We start from the raw sequence: 20,564 nt of genomic DNA, 5'->3' as shown, positions 1-20,564 counted from the left end.
GACACAGTCATACACACCCACTGACAAGAACACAGAGATGTGTTTGGAAGCCAGTGTGGATGCCCTGTAATCTGTGTGTATGCACGTGACACGTGCGTGCACACCCACTGACAAGAACACAGAGATGCATTTGGAAGCCAGTGCAGGTGCCCTGTGATCTGTGTGTACACATGTGACACGTGCATCCACACCCACTGACAAGAACAGAGAGACACATTTGAAAGCCAGTGTGGATGCCCTGTGATCTGTGTGTACACATGTGACATGGCATACACACCCACAGACAGAAACGCAGAGATGCATTTGGCAGTCACTGTGGATGACCTGTCATCTGTGTGTACACATAAGACATGTGCATACACACCCACATACAGGAACACAGAGACACATTTGGAAGCCAATGTGGACACCCTGTGATCTGTGCATACACGTGACACATGTGTGCACACCCACAGACAGGAACACAGAAACACATTTGGAAGCCAGCGTGGACAACCCATGATCTGTGCATACACATGTGACAGATGCATACACACCCACTGACAAGAACACAGAGGTGTTTGGAAGCCAGTGTGGACGCCCTGTAATCTGTGTGCACACACGTGACACATGCATGCACACCCACTGACAAGAACACAGAGACCCATTTGGAAGACAGTGTGTGTGCCCTGTGAGCTGTGTGTACACATGTGACACGGGCGTACACACCTACAGACAGAAACGCAGAGATGAATTTGGAAGTCATTGTGGATGCCTTGTCATCTGTGTGTACACATGAGACACGTGCATACACACCCACATAGAGGAACACAGAGACACGTTTGGAAGCCAGTGAGGATGCCCCGTGATCTGTGCATACACATGACATGTGCATGCACGCCCACAGACAGGCACACAGACACATTTGGAAGCCAGTGTGGATGTCCCGTGATCTGTGTGTACCTATGTGACATGTGTACACATTCACTAACAAAAACATGGAGACGCATTTGGAAGCCAGTGTGGACGCCCTGTAATCTGTGCATACACACGTGACACGTGCGTGCACACCCACTGACAAGAACATGGAGACCCATTTGGAAGGCAGTGTGGGTGCCCTGTGATCTGTGTGCACACGTGACACGTGAATGCACATCCATACACAGGAACACAGAGACACATTTGGAAGGCAGTGTGGATGCCCTGTGATCTGTGTGTACACATGACACATGCATGCAAAACCACTGATAAGAACACATAGATGCATTTGGAAGCCAGTGTGGACGCCATGTAATCTGTGTGTACATGTGACACGGGCATACACACCTAAGACAGGAACACAGAGACATGTTTGGAAGCCAGTGTGGACACCCCATGATCTGTGTGTACACGTGACATGTGTGCACACCTACAGACAGGAATATGGAAACACATTTGGAAGCCAGCGTGGACACCCTGTGATCTGTGCGTACACATATGACACATATATGCACACCCATGGACAGGAAGAGAGACACATTTGGAAGCCACTGTGAATGCCCGTACACGTGTGACACATGCATGCACACCCACAGACAGGAACACGGAGACACTTTTGGAAGGCAGTGCGGACGCCCTGTGATCTGTGCCCACACACGTGAGACATGCATACACACCCACTGACAAGAACACGGAGATACATTTGGAAGCTAGTGTGGATGCCCTGTAATCTGTGTGTACACACGTGACACGTGCATGCACACCCACAGACAGGAACGCAGAGACACACTTGGAAGCCAGTGTGGATGCCCTGTGATCTGTGCATACACATGTGACACGTGCGTGCACACCCACAGACAGGAACACAGAGACACATTTGGAAGCCAGGGTGGACACCCTGTGATCTGTGCGTACACATGTGACACGTGCGTGCACACCCACAGACAGGCACACGGAGACACTTTTGGAAGCCAGTGTGGACGCCCTGTGATCTGTGTGTACACGTGACACGTGCATACACACCCACAGACAGGAACACAGAGACGCATTTGGAAGCCAGTGTGGACATCCTGTGGTCTGTGCACACCCACATACAGGAACACACAGAGGCGTTTGGAAGCCAGTATGGGCAGACAGGCCCTATCCCAAAGCGGCCGGCAGGCGTCTCCCAAGAATGGTTCTTGGACACACCTCTGTGAAAGGAAAATACAACTCGGCACCGCAATAGACTTAGCCAAAGGAAAAAAACCTAAGCTGAAAGCTGAGTCCTGCCCGAAGGAGCCTTTCCTTTGGCGCCTGAGCCGAGGGCTTCAGGGTGAGGGTTGCGCATCGCAGTGAGGCCGGCTGTCTTCCCGTAGCTTCAGTAAGGCGACGGCTCCCGCTGCTCCTTTCCGTCGGCCACGCGGGTCACACTGCCTTCCCCTCCCGCCCACCCTGAGGCGCTGAAGCCCTCGACGCCATCCTCGGGAGAGGCGCGGCCCGTTTCTGATTCCCGTTTCCTTCCTCCAGGAGCGTCCTTCACCGTGGCCAGATCAGCCTCTCAATTGCTGGAGCCCGGCCTCGGGCACTTCTCGGCTTACGCCGCCATACAGTGGCGCACCCCGAAACCCCAGGACCGACAGCTCGGCTGACCTTGCGCACCCGCACTCTCCAAGGCAGGACTCGGTCCGGGGAGCTGGTTTTGCCAAGGCGAGGGGCGCGGGGCAGCCCAGGCGGCGGGATGGACACCCGGAGAGCGCGTAGTCTCCGGCGGGACGGGGCTTCCAGGGCCCAGAAGAGGTCCAGGACTCTCCGCGGGCGCCCGGCGGTCGGCGGAGGGCCGCGAGGCAGGAGGGAGTGGAGATCGCTGCCCCAGCTCGGGCAGCGCGGAGCCCACCCAACGCCCTCCTCGGCCCTCGGCTCTTCCTGGGGCCGTCCTGCCCCTGCACCAGGGCCTAGCGCCTTTCCGGTTAGCCTCGGAGACCCTGGCCGAGCAGTGTCCGTTCGCCTGGCTAGGGGGCCTCAGGACATTATTTCTGGGTGACAGCCCGCAGGGCCTTCCGCCCCTCGCGACCTCTCGGGAGTCCCTTCCCCGACGCCCGCGGGGCTGCAGGGGCCGCAGGTTCGGTCTCGGGGCCTCCTTTCCGCAGTCCGCCCAGCTCTAGGCTAGTATGCTTTAATTACGTCAATAACATGACTCCGGCGATCCTGTGCGGCTTGGGGATGCGGCCGTGGGCGGCGGAGTCCAGGCGGAGTCGGCTCTCCACGCGCGAGGGCGCCTCCTCCTCACCTCTCGCCGGGTTCAAAGCTCGCGCCTCAGGCGACGGCGGCCAACGGGTTCGCTGCTGAAGGCCCCGCCGAGCCCCGCCCCCCACGCCTCGACGCCCCGCCCCTTGCGTGCCCACCCGCGCCCCGAAGCCCCGCCCCCAGCGCCCACCCTGCGTTTCGCGGTTCAGTGGTCCGGCGCTCAGCAAGGCCGGGTGCCCAGCGTCAACCCCGAGGTCTCCATGCCCCGCCTCCCGTCGCCAGGGGGCGGGGATAGCGCGCTGGGCGTCGGGGCGGGGCCTTGGCTGCGTCGGCTGCGCAGCGCGCGCGCCGAGCGGACCGTGCTGCAGCCGTTGGCCGTTAGCGTGGCTTGGGCGGTTGTCTTGGAGAAGCAAGATGGCGGCGACGGCGGCCGCAGTGGTGGCGGAGGAGGACACGGAGCTGCGGGACCTGCTGGTGCAGACGCTGGAGAACAGCGGGGTCCTGAACCGCATCAAGGTGAGGCCGGAGGCTGGGGCCGGGTCTGGCGGATCTGCAGGGCCTGTGTGGACAGCGGTCGTCACAACGGTCGCGGCAAGGAGGCCGCCTCCCTGGCGAGGGACCGGTGCCGGGGGGCATTGGGGGCGCGCCCCGGCAGGGCCTCCGTCCTGCCAGCCCCACAGAGGAGGTCGGCTCGTTTGTTCGTTCGTGTGGTCCCGGAGGGCACCGCGGACTGGGGGCGCCTGGTCCGTCCCCTGCTGCGTTCCGTGGGGGCGGGACCGTGGGGCCTGGGGGCCACACGGGCGGCCCGCACCTCGGCCCTGGAGCGCGGCCCCAGCGTCTCTTCCTCAGACTTGGGCATGATCCGCGGCGGGAAAGCAGCGCGTCCAGCCAAAGCCTGGGGGTCACAGAGCTTGTGTGACTGAGAACGTTTCGGAAGGCGTTTCTGGCCTTTGCACCTGCCCGCCCAGCTCGTTGCCTTGCTTGTGTTTGTTGCTGGCTAAATGTGAGCTTGTTGTGAAAATTGTCTTGAAATGGTAATTTCTTGTTTCTTAACTTTTTTTTTAAGGCTGAACTCCGAGCAGCTGTGTTTTTAGCCCTAGAGGAGCAAGAAAAAGTAGAGGTATGAAGTTTCCTGATTTTAACATGGCTGTGTTCGTTAATACTTAATTTCTCGTTCATTAAAAACCGTCTTAAAAATAGTTTATAGTAATGTATAGCTAGGGATAATTTTGAACTGTTAAGGATTATCTTACTATTGAGAGAGAGCCAAAACTATTCTTTTTTCGTATAGTTTTTGAATTTGGGGGTAATCTTAAAGTTAAGGTACCGCAGTAACTCTGATACCAATGCTAAATCTGAAACAAAAGTTCATAGGAGTTTCTTGAAGAAATGGTTCCATTGTCAATGTGTTAAGTGCAGGTTCACTCAGATCTTTTAATAAGCTGATATGTTATTAATTCCTATGAAAACGGGGTATGTAGTATGCAACTTTTCCCAAAATTATCTGACCACTCAATTATTTTGACAATGAAAAAGACAGTGATTATTTTAAAAGTGCAACCACTTCTCTATGTTTACGTGGGTAATTTAACTTTTTCTGAGTCCCACCAACCATCCTGAGTAAATATTCTGGAATTTGTCAACAAGAATAGAACCATCATCAAAGTCTTAAACTCTTGCTTTATGACATATCAGTCTCCTGCCCTCTCACTTCGTTAGACCTGTATACCTAATCTCTAATTTCATCAAAATCTTCAGTTATTTGCCCTTTCCATGTCTGTGCAGGCGTCAGTCTTCTCTTGGTGGCGTTTTGTTCTGGACCCTATGGGTCTGGACCCCTAATTACCTTGCCTTACAGTCATTGGGGGTCTGGAAGACATCTCAATGATCATTTAACCCAGCAAACTAACTCTCTTCCCATTTTACACATATGTGCTCCTGGAGAGGAGTCAGTCAACCATGTGGATTGCTGATGTTGCAAATTGGCAGGTACCAACCTGGTTAGGTCCTGAGCAGACCCAGCAGCTCTCTTCTTCACCCTACCTGTGCAGTAGCCTTCTGTGTCACCCCTGCTTCCTTCTCTCTGAACACTTGGTCTTGTCGCTTCCTCCACAGGGAAGGTAGAAGCCATTAGATCCTAACTCTATGTCCTCCTCTCCTATCCCTCAATCTATTGCTCACCTGTGAAAATGTTTACCCGTGTCTATATTTATCTGTACCTCTTTCCTTCCTGCTTTAGAAGAGGCTCTGTCCTGTCTAAGAATAATCATTCTGTCTTCTGTATACTTTCAAGTCTTTAATTATTTACTGTGTCTTTGACCCCATCCTTTTCTGGTGGCGCTTCTTTTGAGCATGAAAACATGTTTAAATAACTATTAGGAGTAAACTGTTTTCCTTTACTTACATTCTGCTTTTAATACCACTGTGGTTGTTTTCCTTCACAACCTGGTTTGGTTTGCTTTGCTTTGGTTTTTTTGAGACAAGGTCTTACTCCTTTGCCTAGGCGGGAGTGCAGTGGTGCAGTCATAGCTCACTGCAGCCTCAGCTCCCTGGGCTTGATTTTTCCACCTCAGCCTCTGGAGTAGCTGGGACTACAGGCGTGCACAACCGCATTTTAAAAGAATGTTCATGCTTATTCCATTTATTATATCCTGGGCTGCCCTTAGTCCCTTAAAATCTTTTTTTTTTTTTTTGAAACAGAGTCTCACTCAGTCTCCCAGGCTGGAGTGCAGTGGCGCAATCTTGGCTCACTGGAACTTCTGCCCCCTGGGTGGGGTTCAAGTGATTCTCCTGCCTCAGCCTCCCTAGTAGCTGGGATTACAGGCACTTGCTATCGTGTCTGGCTAATTTTTTTGGTTTTTTTTTTTTTTTTTTTTTGAGACGGAGTCTCGCTCTGTCACCCAGGCTGGAGTGCAGTGGCCGGATCTCAGCTCACTGCAAGCTCCGCCTCCCGGGTTCACGCCATTCTCCTGCCTCAGCCTCCCGAGTAGCTGGGACTACAGGCGCCTGCCACCTCGCCCGGCTAAGTTTTTGTATTTTTAGTAGAGACGGGGTTTCACTGTGTTACCCAGGATGGTCTCGATCTCCTGACCTCGTGATCCGCCCGTCTCGGCCTCCCAAAGTGCTGGGATTACAGGCTTGAGCCACCGCGCCCGGCCTTTTTTGGTATTTTTAGTAGAGATGGGGTTTCACCATCTTGGCCAGGCTGGTCTTGAACTCCTGACCTTGTGATCCACCCACCTCAGCCTCCCAAAGTGCTGGGATTACAGGAGTGAGCCACTGCGCCCGGCCAATCCCTTAAAATCTTTTTTTTTTTTTTTTTTTTTTTTTTTTTGAGACGGAGTCTTGCTCTGTCGCCGAGACTGGAGTGCAGTGGCCGGATCTCGGCTCACTGCAAGCTCCGCCTCCCGGGTTTACGCCATTCTCCTGCCTCAGCCTCCCGAGTAGCTGGGACTACAGGCACCCGCCACCTCGCCCGGCTATTTTTTTTTTGTATTTTTTACTAGAGACGGGGTTTCACCGGGCTAGCCAGGATGGTCTCGATCTCCTGACCTCGTGATCCGCCCGTCTCGGCCTCCCAAAGTGCTGGGATTACAGGCTTGAGCCACCGCGCCCGGCCCCCTTAAAATCTTAAATCTACCACTACCACCCTAAGTAATTTCTTTTGTTGCAGTCAAGAGGAGTCTCCTAATTGTGAGCATATTTTAGTTCCTACCTATCCTAGTTGATGATTGTGACATTTGACATTTTTTTTTTTTCTTTTTTTGAGACAAAGTCTCACCCTGTCACCCAGACCGGAGTGCAGTGGCACGATCATGGCTCACTGAAACCTCAGCCTCCTGCCTCAGCTTTCCAAGTCACTGGAACTACAAGCATGCACCATCACTCCCAGCTAGTTTTTAAAAAAATTTTTTTTCGTATAGATGGGGTCTCTCCTTTTACCCAGGCTGGTCTCGAACTCCTGGTTCAAGCATTCCTCCCACCTCAAACTCCGAAAGTGCTGGGATTATAGGTGTAAGCCACCACGCTAGGCCTGTGATTGACATTCTTGATTCCTCCTTCTTGAAAACGTCTTTGACCTTTGAGACCTTTTTCTGTTCTGTTTTTCTTTTTTTGACCACTCCTTGGTTTGTTTAGCATGATCTTTTTCCTGTACACCTGACTGAGACTCATCCACAGTTGTCATTCTGTACTCTCTCACAGACTGACCTTATTCATCCAGTAACTCCAGCCATGTAACTTTCATGCATATTTCTCTCCTGAGCTTCAGACCTGTATGTTAAACTGCCCACTATATTATGCCCTTAATGGGACCATCATTTATCTGGCAAGAAATCTAAGCGTTTCTTAAGCCTTGCTCTTCTTACTTCCTGCTCAGTCATCACCTGCCTCTGTGTGTGTCAGGTGTATATCTGAAGTGTCCCCAAGGGAGTGCTCTGCTGCCTCCTTTGTGCTTGTTTTTTCTTTTCCAGATTGCTTTATCCCCTTCCTATGTGCCAGCCTCCCTTTCTGTGGTGTCCCTCACCATCTCCTTGAAGTCATTTTTCCACATTGCTCCTAGACTGGCTGTTTATAGTACACATCTGATCTTGTCCCTCCATTCTCTTTAAATATTTCAGTTGACTTAATATCTTAGAATTCCCTAAACCAGCCTACCAACTACCTTTATGATCTCGCCTCTCCTTGTCTTTTATTTTAACAACTTTATTGAGGTATAATTGACCTACAATAAAGTTAAAGTATTTAATATGTACAGTTTGATTTTTTTAATAGTTAATTTATGCAGCTGTGAAATGATCACCACAATCAAGGTACTGCACATATCCATGACCTTCAAAAGTTTTCCTTGTGCCCCTTTTGTAACCCTCTCCTCCACCCCAAACCTTTTTAAGAATTATATAAATGGAATCATGTAGTATATGCTCTTTGTTTTGGTCTGGTTTCTTCAACATAATGCATTTGAAATTCATTCATATTGTAGTATGTATTCATAAATCATTTCATTAATACATTGTATAGATACGACAGTTTAGCGATTACCTGTTGACAGACATTTAGGCTGTTTCCAGTTTTTGAGTATTACAAGTAAGGCTTCTGTGAACAGTCATGTACAAGTCTTTGCTTGGATCTGTGATTTCTCTTGAGAAAATAAGTAGGGGTGAAGTGACTAGGTCACATGCTAGGAATATTTGTGACTTTTAAGAAACACAACCAAATTGCTGTCCAAACTCATTATGCCATTTTGTATTCCCATCAGCAGTGTATGAGGCTGCCACTGTAGCAGCAATTAATGTGGTCTTAAGGAAGCTTACCATGTGCCACCTGTTGTAGCCTGTTCTCAGCAACACTCAAGAGGCTTGATGGTCTAGAAGTATTTTTTCCATACTTATTCAAATGTATAATTACAAAAATACGTTGGCCTATGGGCCACATAAGATCATCTCACATTTCATGGATAAACTGGGAATTACAAGTGTATAATTAAATTCCTGTTCATAATAAGTATGCTATAAATGGTAGATACCTGAGATGACAAAATATCAAACTTCATATATTTGAAATAATAAACAGTTGTTGACATTTAATTTTATTTCACACAGGTATTTGAAAATATTTTCAAAAGTTTATAAAATATTTAAAATTAAAAATAAATACAAATCATATATGGTTTTGTTATATTAACTTTGAGAAATTACTAAATAGCACAAAGTAAGTCCTGTAGTAATTAACAGTTATAGAATGGATTTTGTAATACCATAATTTTATCGATGAAAACTTTAAACTTTATATTTTGTATTTGTTTTTAGGGTAAACACAGGACACTTAACCTTTTTTTTTTTTTTTTTAACAGAACAAAACTCCTTTAGTCAATGAGAGCCTGAAAAAGTTTTTAAATACCAAAGACGGTAAGATGTTCAGCTTGTTCTTGTTTATCTATCTCTGAATTTTTGAATCTTGATACCATTTGGGAGAAATCAGGAATTTCAGGGAGTTTTTTTAAGTCTGCAATTCTTATAGGTCTTCATTTTAAAATAATATTTCATTGTACAACAATTGTGTTGCTATTACATATTTTCATACTTGGGATGTTGCTTAAAGCCAGTTTTACTACAAAAAGCCAATATTAGCTATTAAAAAGCGAAACACTGAAATCTATGAGATGACTGTCTTACAGTTAGTTACAGACTGATGATCCCAGTGAAAAAATTAGGAGATTGAGATTTTCATTACTTAATCATGTTATTCAAAGACGAAATTTGTAACTTAAAAAATTCAGAAACCTTTCTTCCTTAATTTAGTGTATCTATTTCATAATGTTAATTTAAAAAATTCGGTTTTTAAAGGTTTGCTTACTTACCTTTTTCTTGATCTTTATAGGTCGTTTAGTGGCTAGTCTTGTTGCAGAATTTCTTCAGTTTTTTAACCTTGACTTTACTTTGGCTGTTTTTCAACCTGAAACTAGCACAGTAAGAATAATGATTTTTACATCTATCCTTTGAAACCTTCTTTGATACAAATGAGTTAATATTAAGCTGAAAGTTAATAGAATTTGACAACTGATAGTTTTTTACATTTAGATTATTTTTGGTAGTTGATTATCTGTTTTTCTTAAAAGCCATATGAGCTTTCAGATAGCTGGCACAAGTGTTGCTGCTTTGTGTTACTTGAAAGCTTGCTAATAAAAGTGTTACTGTAGGGTTAATTTTGATACGATGTTAGATTGCACCTGTTAATGAAAACTTTGAAAGTAGAGGCTCTGTAAAAGAAATAGGCATAATTTTTTAAAATAGACATTTCATTCATTAGTAAGACGGTCTCTGAGTTTAAAGATGTTTTTAAACTCTGAAAATATTTTCTTTACTCTTAAAATAACTTCTGCTATTTTTTTGTGCACTTGCATCTTTTCTAGCTGCAAGGTCTCGAAGGTCGAGAGAATTTAGCTCGAGATTTAGGTATAATTGAAGCAGAAGGTACTGTGGGTGGACCCTTATTATTAGAAGTGATCAGGCGCTGTCAACAGAAAGAAAAAGGGCCAACCACTGGGGAAGTAAGTAGAATTCTGTGTTATCTTTTTCTATTTTAATTATTGGCTTCTTAGTTTAGCGATGCAGATTAGTGCATATATAGTAAATTAAGGTTTTCTTTCTTTTTTTTTTTTTTTTTTGAGACAGAGTCCCGCTCTGCCGCCCAGGCTGGAGTGCAGTGGCCGGATCTCAGCTCACTGCAAGCTCCGCCTCCCGGGTTTATGCCATTCTCCTGCCTCAGCCTCCCGAGTAGCTGGGACTACAGGCGCCCACCACCTCGCCCGGCTAGTTTTTTGTATTTTTCAGTAGAGACGGGGTTTCCCCATGTTAGCCAGGATGGTCTCTATCTCCTGACCTTGTGATCCACCCGTCTCGGCCTCCCAAAGTGCTGGGATTACAGGCTTGAGCCACCACGCCCGGCCTAAATTAAGGTTTTCATACTGGAAGATATTCCTTAAAAACGAAATGAAATGCATTCAGATTGTATCAATGCAAATTTTAATGAAAATTAGGAATGTGCTGACTCTTGATTCTGTGGCACATCTGTTCTGGTTTTTGATCCTCAGGAGTGTTGGGTCATGAGCTAAACTGTCTGGAACAAATCCCAACTCCTCGTTGCCTCGCTTGATCCTCCATTCATTTCATACTGTGTATGAAGTGGGCTCTACCAGGCCCTACCTCAGTGTTCTGAGACTTCTCTGCATAAGCCAACAGAAGCACTCAACTTGCTGTTATTTTTATTAAAACATCTTAGTTAAATATAAAAGGGCTGATTTATAGGATAGTTAATAAATTTTTGGACTTAAAGGCCTCTTTAAGCTTAAAACTAAGCTGTTGATTTTGCTTTAAACTGTTTAGAAACAGTTCAAACTTATACTTTTTTGATTAGTAGTACTTTTCATACTCAACCTTTTTTTTAGAAATTGTGCTAATGAGATTAATGATCTAATTTTTATTTTCATACATTAATTTTACATAAAGATACTCTGTTTTATAGATATAGGTAACATCTGTAACTGTTACAGATATTTGATTAAATGTGATCTTTTAGTCCAATTTATAGGTAAGAATGTGGAGGGCTATATAGGTTTCCTACTTATTTTCTTTGGTGAATCTCAGAGGATACTTTCTATTAGAATTTTTGAAAATTGATAAAGCTTGCCTGAGTACTAATATATATAAGGCATGGTAAATAGACTTCGTGGGTACCATAAGATAAAATATAAGAAACTTCTATGTCTCTGAAGAGCGCAAAGCTATTTAACATAAAATGTGCTCAAATGAGGAAGTTAACATTTAAATAACAGTTTAAGATTATGGAGGAATTGTCATTTAACACATTATTTGCAAACATATTATGAATAGTTTAGAGGAGGAAGCATTGTCACATGCCAAAATTTTATTGAAGTCAATTTTAAAGTGAGAGTAGGATGTCAGTTGTGGGGCGAGGATTGGGAAGGGTGTTCCGAGAAGTTGGAACAGTGCCAGCCAAGTGTGGGAGCAGGAGAGCATAGCCAGATCCCGGGCTGGCTGGGAGTGAGGCGGCTTGCTCAGAGCACAAGTTGTCACTTCAGCTTGTGCATATAATTTCATTCCTTCATTTATCAATATTCAGCAAGCTTTTATTGTGTGCTTATTTGATAGATACTGTGCTGGGACTAGGCAATCAAAAACAAACTAAAGAACCCAGTCTCCTGGGGCCAGCAATCTGTAGGTCTTGATGACCTCTGTTGCCTCTCCCCACTTGGCTTCTGTGCCCCTGAAGGACTCTCTTCTCTTTCTAACTGGCCTTTCATTTTCTTTTCTGTTTAGTAGTTGTGCTTTGGCTCACCTCATTGCAGTGGTGTTTATGCACATTTTTGTGTCTAGATTGATCTTTCTTCCTTAACATACCACTAGCATGGACTCTGGAACCAGGTTACTTGGGTGAAACCCCAGCTTTGCTACATTCTAGCTGTGTGAGCCTGCAGTCACTCAGCCTCCGTGTGCCCAGGTTCCTTATCTGCAACACGGAGATCACAGAAGTATCGTGCCTACAGGTCTGGAGGGGGTCTGAGGAAGCAAGATGTGTGAAGCTTTGAGCACAGTGCTTGGCACGGAGGACTCTGTGTGTCATTATAGTAGGCATCAGTGGATTCAATTAACTGCGAATTGAAAATATTCGGATTGGCTGAGCGCGGTGGCTCATGCCTGTAATCCCAGCACTTTGGGAGGCCAAGGCGGGCGAATTATGATGTCAAGAGATGGAGACCCATCCTGGCCAACATGGTGAGACCCCGTCTCTACTAAAAATAGAAAAATTAGCTGGGCACGATGTTGTGCGCCTGTAGTCCCAGCTACTTGGGAGGCTGAGGCAGAATTGCTTGAACCCAGGAGGTGGAGGTTGCAGTGAGCCGAGGTTGTGCCACTGCATTCCAGCCTGGCGACAGAGCGAGACTCCATCTCAAAGAAAAATGTTTGGATACAATACAACAAAAGAATGCAAATCTAGTATAAAACTATTTTTATAGCATTTACATTGTATTAGATATAAGTTATTTAGACATGATTTGAAGTACATAAATTATATGCAAATATGTCATTTCACATAAGGGACTTGAGCATCCTTGGATTTTGGTGTCCACAGTGGAGTCCTACAACCAATCCCCTGTGGATACTGAGGGATGACTGTATTAGTATTACTGTTTCTTGTTATTGTATGGATGACTGTTTAAGTTCAGTGTAGTCTGCCTAAGTCCAGCTCAGTCCTTTATCCTAGCTCCAAACTAGAATTTCCAGCTCTTCACAAAACATACCTCCCTGGATAACCCAATAGTACATTCGAATCCTGTGTGGAAAAACTTACTTTCTTCTCTTTACCTCTAAAAAAGTAAAAACATAAAGACAAAAACAAATCCCACCTTACTCCCTGCAAATAACCCTCTTCTAGTTCTTCCTGCTCACTTCTCTGTTTTCATTGATTCTATTCCTGTGACTCCTTGGTTTCATCCCAAGGAGCCGACTTTCACATGTGCTCTAGATTCAGTTACTCTGTCAGGAAGGATTCACTCTCCACCTTGCATCCAGTAGCTTTGGTAACAGGCTGTGGAAGAAAGAGTAATTGCTGGAGGGCTTTCTCTTCTCTGCTGGATAAGATGTGTACCTGAAAATGACACCCAGTAGCATTCCTGTGTAGTGGGTGTGATGTGAAAATGGACACAGAATCGCTGTTCTTCAGTACTCCATTCTGACTTGTGGATTTGAGGCCTCCCCTCAAGTTTGCCTTGACTTTTTTGTAGCTGTGATTCTGTCAAATAGACCCAGGATAGGAATTCTGTATCCTCAAAAGGTAGTTGTTTTACTCCCCCAAGTTGCTGAACCACTAAGTTGGGCATCTCATCTCCATTTTTTGCTAGTTTTCCCTTCCTAATATCTGGGTATTTAATTTTAGTAGTTTGTGTGTATGTATATAAACAAATAGATAAAATATTTAAAATAGAGACCTCAAAGATGTATGTTTTGGCTCTTCATTATTTATTAGTGTTTTCTATTACTTTGGAAGAAAACCTGTCATTTATAATGAAATAAAAAATTAGAGCTTTTATTAGCTTTTGACTTTGGCTATAGAAAACTAGCTATAGGTTAAGTTCACTGAACTAAATTACTGATTTTTTACCACAACTGCATTTAAACCACCTCAAGAATTAGGTTGCTGTGCCCCACCCGCTTTAATGTGACTTTGGTTTGATTTTATTGGATGCTCCCCAGCCGTAGGTAATTAAAGCCCTTTCTTGTTTTCTGAGCCCCTCAGATCATTTTCATCTCCTTCAGCACCTCTACCATGTAGGTCCTTATGTCTGTCCAGGATCATTTCTTCCTAAAGGTTCTCATGCTTTCAGTCTGTCATTCACTGTTGCAGAATTATTTTTAAACTTCAGCCCTTCCTCTGTTCCTTTCTTCTGTACGATTGTAGTGGCTGTGCGCTGCCGACTCAGGAGTCCCAGATTCTTCAGCCCTTATGAAATGTTCTGTGTGATGTGGCCTTAACCTTTCTTTCTAGCCTTATGCCTTTTTTTTTTCTCTTTTGAGACGGAGTCTCGCTCTGTTGCCCAGGCTGGAGTGCAGCGGCGCGATCTCGGCTCACTGCCAGCTCCACCTCCCAGGTTCATGACATTCTCCTGCCTCAGCCTCCTGAGTAGCTGGGACTATAGGCGGCCACCATCAAACCTGGCTAATTTTTTTTTTATGTATTTTTAGTAGAGATGGGGTTTCACTGTGTTAGCCAGGATGGTCTCAATCTCCTGACCATGTGATCTGCCTGCCTCGGCGTCCCAAAGTGCTGGGATTACAGGCGTGAGCCACCACGCCCAGCCGGCATAGTGATTTTTAACATACTGTTCACAGTCAGTGGAAGCCTTTGAAAATTTGAACAGGAATACCCATTTGGAAGATTTGTAGAGGTTGGATTGGTAAAATATGGAGAAGTTAGCAGACTAGAAGGAGGTGAAACACGTAAGAAGGCAAATCTAGACAAGAATGGTAGCAGTAAGAATAGAAATAAGTGGACATGTAGGCTGGGCATGGTGGCTCACACCTGTAATTCCAGTACTTTGGGAGGCTGACGCAGGTGAATCACTTGAGGCCGGGAGTTTGAGACCAGCCTGGCCAACATGGTGAAACCCTGTCTCTATTAAAAATATAAAAATTAATGTCAGGCACGGTGACTCATGCCTGTAATCCCAGCGCTTTGGGAGGACAAGACGGGTGGATCACCTGAGGTCAGGAGTTCGAGACCAGCCTGGCCAACGTGGTGGAACTCCATCTCTACTAATATCCAAAAAAAATTGGCCAGGTGTGATGGCTCACACCTGTAATCCCACTTTGGGAGGCTGAGGCGGGCAGATCATTTGAGATCAGCCTGGCCAACATAGTGAAACCCTGTCTCTACTAAAAATACAGAAATTAGCTGGGCATGGTGGCGTGCACCTGTAGTCCCAGCTCCTCGGGAGGGCGAGGCAGGAGAATTGCGTGAACCTGGGAGGTGGAGGTTGTGGTGAGCCGAGATCACGCCACTGCACTCCACAGAGCAAGACTGTCTCTAAATAAATAAATAAATAAATAAATAAATAAATAAAACAAGAAATTAGCTGGGCATGGTACTCGGGAGGCTGAGGCAAGAGAATCGCTTGAACCTGGCAGTCGGAGGTTGCAGTGAGCCAAGATCTCGCCATTGCACTCTAACCTGGGCAACAAGAATGAAACTCCGTCTCAAAAAAAAAAAAAAAAAAAAAAGTCGGATGTGGTGGTGTATTCCTGTAATCCCAGCTACTTGAGAGGCTGAGGTGGGAGGACCACTTGAATCTGGGAGGCGGAGATTGCAGTGAGCCGAGATCCACCACTGCATTCCAGCCTGGGTGACTGAGACCCTGTTTCAAAAAAAAAAGAAAGATTAAGAAAGAAAAAAAAAATGAATAGATTAAGATGACCTTTTAAGAATCAACAAGACTTGGTAAACTAATATTTTGGCATGGGGCAGGGTCATAGAAGGCAATATGAGAAAAGAAAAGCTCTCAAAGGCCAGTTTAAGGATTTTAGCCTAGAAGAAGATAGTATCACCACCAGAAATAGTGGGACTGAAGAGGGAGAACTGAAGTTATGAAGAGCAGCACATTTTCCTATTTAAAAAGTTACTGTCAGTCATAAAAGGATTATTGTAACAAACAGCCAATAGTTAATATGTACACAGTGTCATAGAGCTTGTGCTGGTAGTGGATGAATTGTAGGAAGTGATTTTCATTTAAGAAACATTTTAAAAACCTCCTCCTTTGCATTAACCACAGTGCTCAGAACCCTGTGGTGACAGGGCACTGGGCAGCAGACACAGATGACTCCTGTGGAAGCTGGGCTAGAACAGGTGTGGAAGTAGAAAAGTGGAAGAGTGTACTACTATTTGAAGGGGTAAAGTATTTTTAATGAAAATTGTTATTTAGTATTTTTTCTTGAGATAAAATGAAGTAGGGAAACAAATTCAATGAGGGCAAAAAGTAGATCTTAGAGAATTACAGGATATTATTTGTCTGGAGAATAGGGAGAAGGGAAGTGAGGAAGTAAATGCTGGAATGGTAGACCTGGGACAGATTTCAGTGGAGACAGTATCCTGTTCAAAGTGAACGAATGAAATATTTTGCAGGTTATTAGAATCTAGGGATGTGTAGAAGGTTTTTGAGGGGGTAAAATTAGAGGAAAATCTAAAAAGAATGGTTACTTTAATAAAGAAGAAATAAAATACCAACATTGTATAGTATTTCTAAATGCTAAAATTCTATTGGAGTATAGTTGGTATATTCGTGTTTTATTTTTAAATGTATTTTAATTTTAAACTAAAATATTTTAGGGTGCACTAGATCTATCTGATGTACATCCTCCACCAAAGTCACCAGAGGGAAAAACAAGTGCACAGACAACACCAAGTAAGGTGAGTGAGCTGCGGAACCCAGAAGTCATGTCTGGACTCATCTCCAGAGGGCTCTGCTCTTCTGTCTCTAGTCTTTCTTGTTACAAGTTGTATTGTTTTATAACACATGGGCTCTTTAGTTTCTTGAAGATGCTTTTTTTCCATTAAGTACACATTAAAAAAATTTTTTTTTGCTTTGTTGGTGGTGGTTTGACATTTGTATCGTAGAAAGGAATGTGCTGGTAAGTAACAGAATCAGAATATTTGGATTTATTTGGTACTTTGGACATTTTTCTCCTATTAACAAGGGGATTTACTTACTTTTCATTTATAAATTCCTAGCTTGAGAATATTAAGCTAGGAATATATATTACAGGATATAATATTGAATGAATATTTTAGACTTCTAGATGGGTGATGAGATTCAGAATTGTAAATCATGATGGTTTTTAATATACATGGGCTGTTTTGATAGAATTTCTAAGAAAATGTATGTACTTTGGTTACATTTATGTGTGTATGCATGTGTGCATCTGTTTGTGTGTTTATGAGTTGTTAAAAGTAAGACTTGATTTCAGAGGTTAAGCATAAAGAAAAAAAATGAGCTGTACACTTTGAATTTAAGATCCAGGATATGTAGGAATGGATAGAAAGATGATTGTCAGGAAATTTGTTTTCTCAAGAGTATAGCTTGAATTGGTAGTCCCAGGCGGTCTTATCAAAGGATAGGTTTGGGTCTGTCTTAGTCTGTTCAGGCTGCCAAGTACCATAGATTGGGCAGCTTACAAACAACACATTTTTTCTCACAGTTCTGGAGGCTGGAAGTCCAAGATCACGGCATCACTGTGGTTAGGTCTGGTGAGGTCCCTCTTCTAGGTTGCAGAGAGCTGCCTTCTCGTTGTGTCCTCATGTGGTGGAAAGAGGATGAGAGAGCTCTCTGGGGTCAAGGCCCTAATCCCATTCACAAAGGCTTCACCCTCATGATCTGCTCACCCCTCAAAGGCTCCACCTTCTGATACCATCACATCGAGGGTTAGGATTTCAACATAGGAGCTAGCGGTTTGTGGACTACACAAACCTGCAGTCCATGACAGGTCAGGTTTGTATTCTTTGACTTTCCCTTTGATTTTCATCCCATAAGAACAGAGTGATGCTGTGGAATCCATTCCAAAAGATGAGGCCCCCATGTGGGTTTATGGTGGTGGATCGACTCTCAGATATAGTTGCATCTTTTTAAATAGATGAAATTCCAGAACGTAGTGATTATACTACAAGATTCCTTTCTTTTTTAAATGTCTAGGCACAGAACATTGCTGAACGATTGCTGTTATTTTTTGCTTGTTCTTTGATGTTGTTGCTCCTTTTATTTAAGTTTGGAAAACTAAAGGAATTTTATACTTTATTTCTAAACAAGGGAACAACTATTGTATTGTTTATAGTTGCTCCTTCTGAGATTTCTAGTTTGTGTTGGGAAGGCATTTAAAAAAAATTTTTTTTTTCCTAAATGCTCATAGGAAGCTATAACCCCAAAGACAGAATAAGGTCATGAGTAAGTTTTTAAAATTTCTTTAAATTAATTGCAAATAAAACAGCCTATGTAAGTAAGCTTTACTTTTCATGAAAATATCTGGCTTTAGAAAAATTAAAATTAATGAATATTCCAAAATACTTATGAGTACCTATAGCATTTGACTATTTGGAAGCTCTTTTTAGCAAATTATTACTGTGTTTAAAGCAAATTAGCGATCCTAACCTTCTACATATAGGGTGTGTCTTCTGGGTAAAATAGTAAAGTCTGTTTTACGTACTCTTATTCTCTCTACATACATTTTAAGATCTAAGAATTAAAATGAGAATCTCAGTGTTTTAGGTCAGTCAGGAAATGATGCTGTGAGTTTTTCCAGAGAAGCGGGGACTGTCCTGAGGCTGCTTTAGAGAACAGCGTTTGTCCTAACAGCTGTCTCTGCTTCTCCTGCTGCCATCCCGTTATTTTAGTTGAGTCCCCATTTCTCAGTTGGCCTCATAAACCCTCTTCAGAAACACCCTAGATAGTCCTTGTGTAGGGTTGCATCTGTTCAAAGATAAACCCTTATTTTGACACGTAAAATGCAATGTCTGTAGTACTAAAGGACCTGGATTTGGGATCCAGTACTTTCCCTACCCTCTTCTTGCTAGCTACCTCCTACTGGCACCTAATCAGCCTTGAGGGCCCATGGGGAATGCTAGAAACTCTCCAAGAGTAGCGTCCACCCAACCTTTAGGAACCAGCTTTGTGTGCTCCTGAGAAAGATCAGATGAGGTCAGGACAAGTCTTCAAGGACGTTTCCTAGGAACTCAAGTGAGGCTTATTTAGTATGCTGCTAAAATGTAGCATGAAAGAGGTGATTCTCCACCCAGTAGAAGCTGAGCAGGTGGAGGCTACAGTATCTGTGTTTGACCTAGTAACTATTGGAAACAGTAAACATGAGGTAGATCACTTTAGGAATAGAGTTAAGAAAGGACCAAAAAAGCAGGCCTCACAGAACATATTCACTAGATGTTGCACTTCTGAGACATTTTTCAATAGGCATCTTTGTTTGGTAATGAGTTAATTTATTTTTAAAGATTTCTATTTTGTGGTAAAATCTCATTTTATTCTCATGCTCAGATACCAAGGTATAAAGGACAAGGTAAGAAGAAGACAAGCGGGCAGAAGGCTGGTGACAAGGTAACACGCATGAGGGCAGAGGAGAAAAGCAGCCTGTGGGCATCAGGTCTCAACTCTGGGGCCTCCTGGAGTGCTGGGCTCCTGTCAGGTTGGGTTCTCAGTTTTCTTATGAAATGTCACTTGAGGCTGGGCACGGTGGCTAACGCCTGTAATCCCAGCACTTTGGGAGGCCAAGGCGGGCGGATCACTTAAGGTCAGGAGTTCGAGACCATCCTGGCCAACATGGTGAAACCCCGCCTCTACTAAAATACAAAAATTAGCCGGTGGTGGTAGCACATGCCTGTAATCCCAGCTACTCGGAAGGCTGAGGCAGGAGAATCGCTTTAACCTAGGAAGCGAGGTTGCAGTGAGCTGAAATCGTGCCATTGCACTCTAGCATGAGTGACAGAGTGAGACTCTGTCTAAAAACACAAAACAGTAAGGATGGCATGAAATAAAAAGTAAATTTCACTGTCAGCTTTTATCCAGGTGAAAATCATACTGTCGAATCTTAAAACCATGCTCTCAGTTTTACTTTGAAAATTCCTGTTTTGTTGGCAATTAAAAAAGTTGAAAATATGGATTTTTCTTTTGAATGGATGATTAAACACATATTTTTAACATTGATTTTTATCTGAGGAAAATAGAACATCAAACTATTTTTTGGATAAGTTCTCATTGATAAATTAAAAATTAAACTTATTTCCTCCAAGACATTTTTGTGTTCTGTCATTTTTCAGACAATTGCACTTTCGTGACCCTTTATTCAGAGCCCCTGCTCACAGTAGACTGCTGGGGGCCAGTGCTGCATACCACCAAGGCCTTGGCTGCTTTTTCCTCCTCCCCTAAAGATCGCAAAAATTGACTAATCTGGTAGATTAGCTGCTTATGAAATTTAAATATTAGAAGTTTTAGAAACATTATCAGTACAGTTTTTACATCTCCTTAGGATAAGACAAAATGTTTAATTTTCAGTTCTGTGAGATTCATTAGTCCTATGTTGAACTTCGGTTATGTATAGATATTTTCACTAAGTTGAAAATCTTCAAAATTAAAGCTTTTTAAAAATTCCACCTGTTGTGTTAGCTGGCTTTAGTTCTAGTAGTTTCAAAGGTAAATTCCTACTATTGTATTCTCTTTGTTCATACTGTTCTTTATGCGTTATTAAACAAGAAGATGCTCTAAAATAATGATTAAGTTTTTTTTTTTTAACATTTACATAGTGAAAGTTATTGTG

At 43.9% G+C, this 20,564-nt stretch overlaps 1 protein-coding gene across 10 annotated transcripts in view; it reads left to right on the top strand.

Annotated features, from left to right (window-relative positions):
- The first annotated feature begins 3,568 nt into the window (after nucleotides 1–3,568).
- The window catches only part of CEP43 (centrosomal protein 43), a 44,552-nt gene continuing 27,556 nt past the window's right edge, over nucleotides 3,569–20,564 (top strand). For 5 of the 10 annotated variants that reach the window (XR_012434388.1, XR_012434387.1, XM_005551445.5 and 2 more), the window contains exons 1-7: nucleotides 3,569–3,699; nucleotides 4,250–4,303; nucleotides 9,035–9,089; nucleotides 9,562–9,650; nucleotides 10,094–10,231; nucleotides 16,582–16,662; nucleotides 19,289–19,348. Coding sequence is in view for 6 of the 10 variants with exons in the window: in XM_005551445.5 (XP_005551502.2) it covers nucleotides 3,598–3,699; nucleotides 4,250–4,303; nucleotides 9,035–9,089; nucleotides 9,562–9,650; nucleotides 10,094–10,231; nucleotides 16,582–16,662; nucleotides 19,289–19,348 (579 nt within the window). In the remaining 4 variants the exon portion in view is untranslated. Of the gene's footprint in view, nucleotides 3,700–4,249; nucleotides 4,304–9,034; nucleotides 9,090–9,561; nucleotides 9,651–10,093; nucleotides 10,232–16,581; nucleotides 16,663–17,713; nucleotides 17,741–19,288; nucleotides 19,349–20,564 lie in introns of those variants that run through there. The other 5 variants (XR_012434390.1, XR_012434389.1, XM_074038993.1 and 2 more) reach the window with 2 other exon arrangements.

This window comes from Macaca fascicularis, chromosome 4 (assembly GCF_037993035.2).
Source record: "Macaca fascicularis isolate 582-1 chromosome 4, T2T-MFA8v1.1".
Lineage (NCBI taxonomy): Eukaryota > Metazoa > Chordata > Mammalia > Primates > Cercopithecidae > Macaca > Macaca fascicularis.
This window is presented reverse-complemented; position numbering and strand designations above follow the sequence as displayed.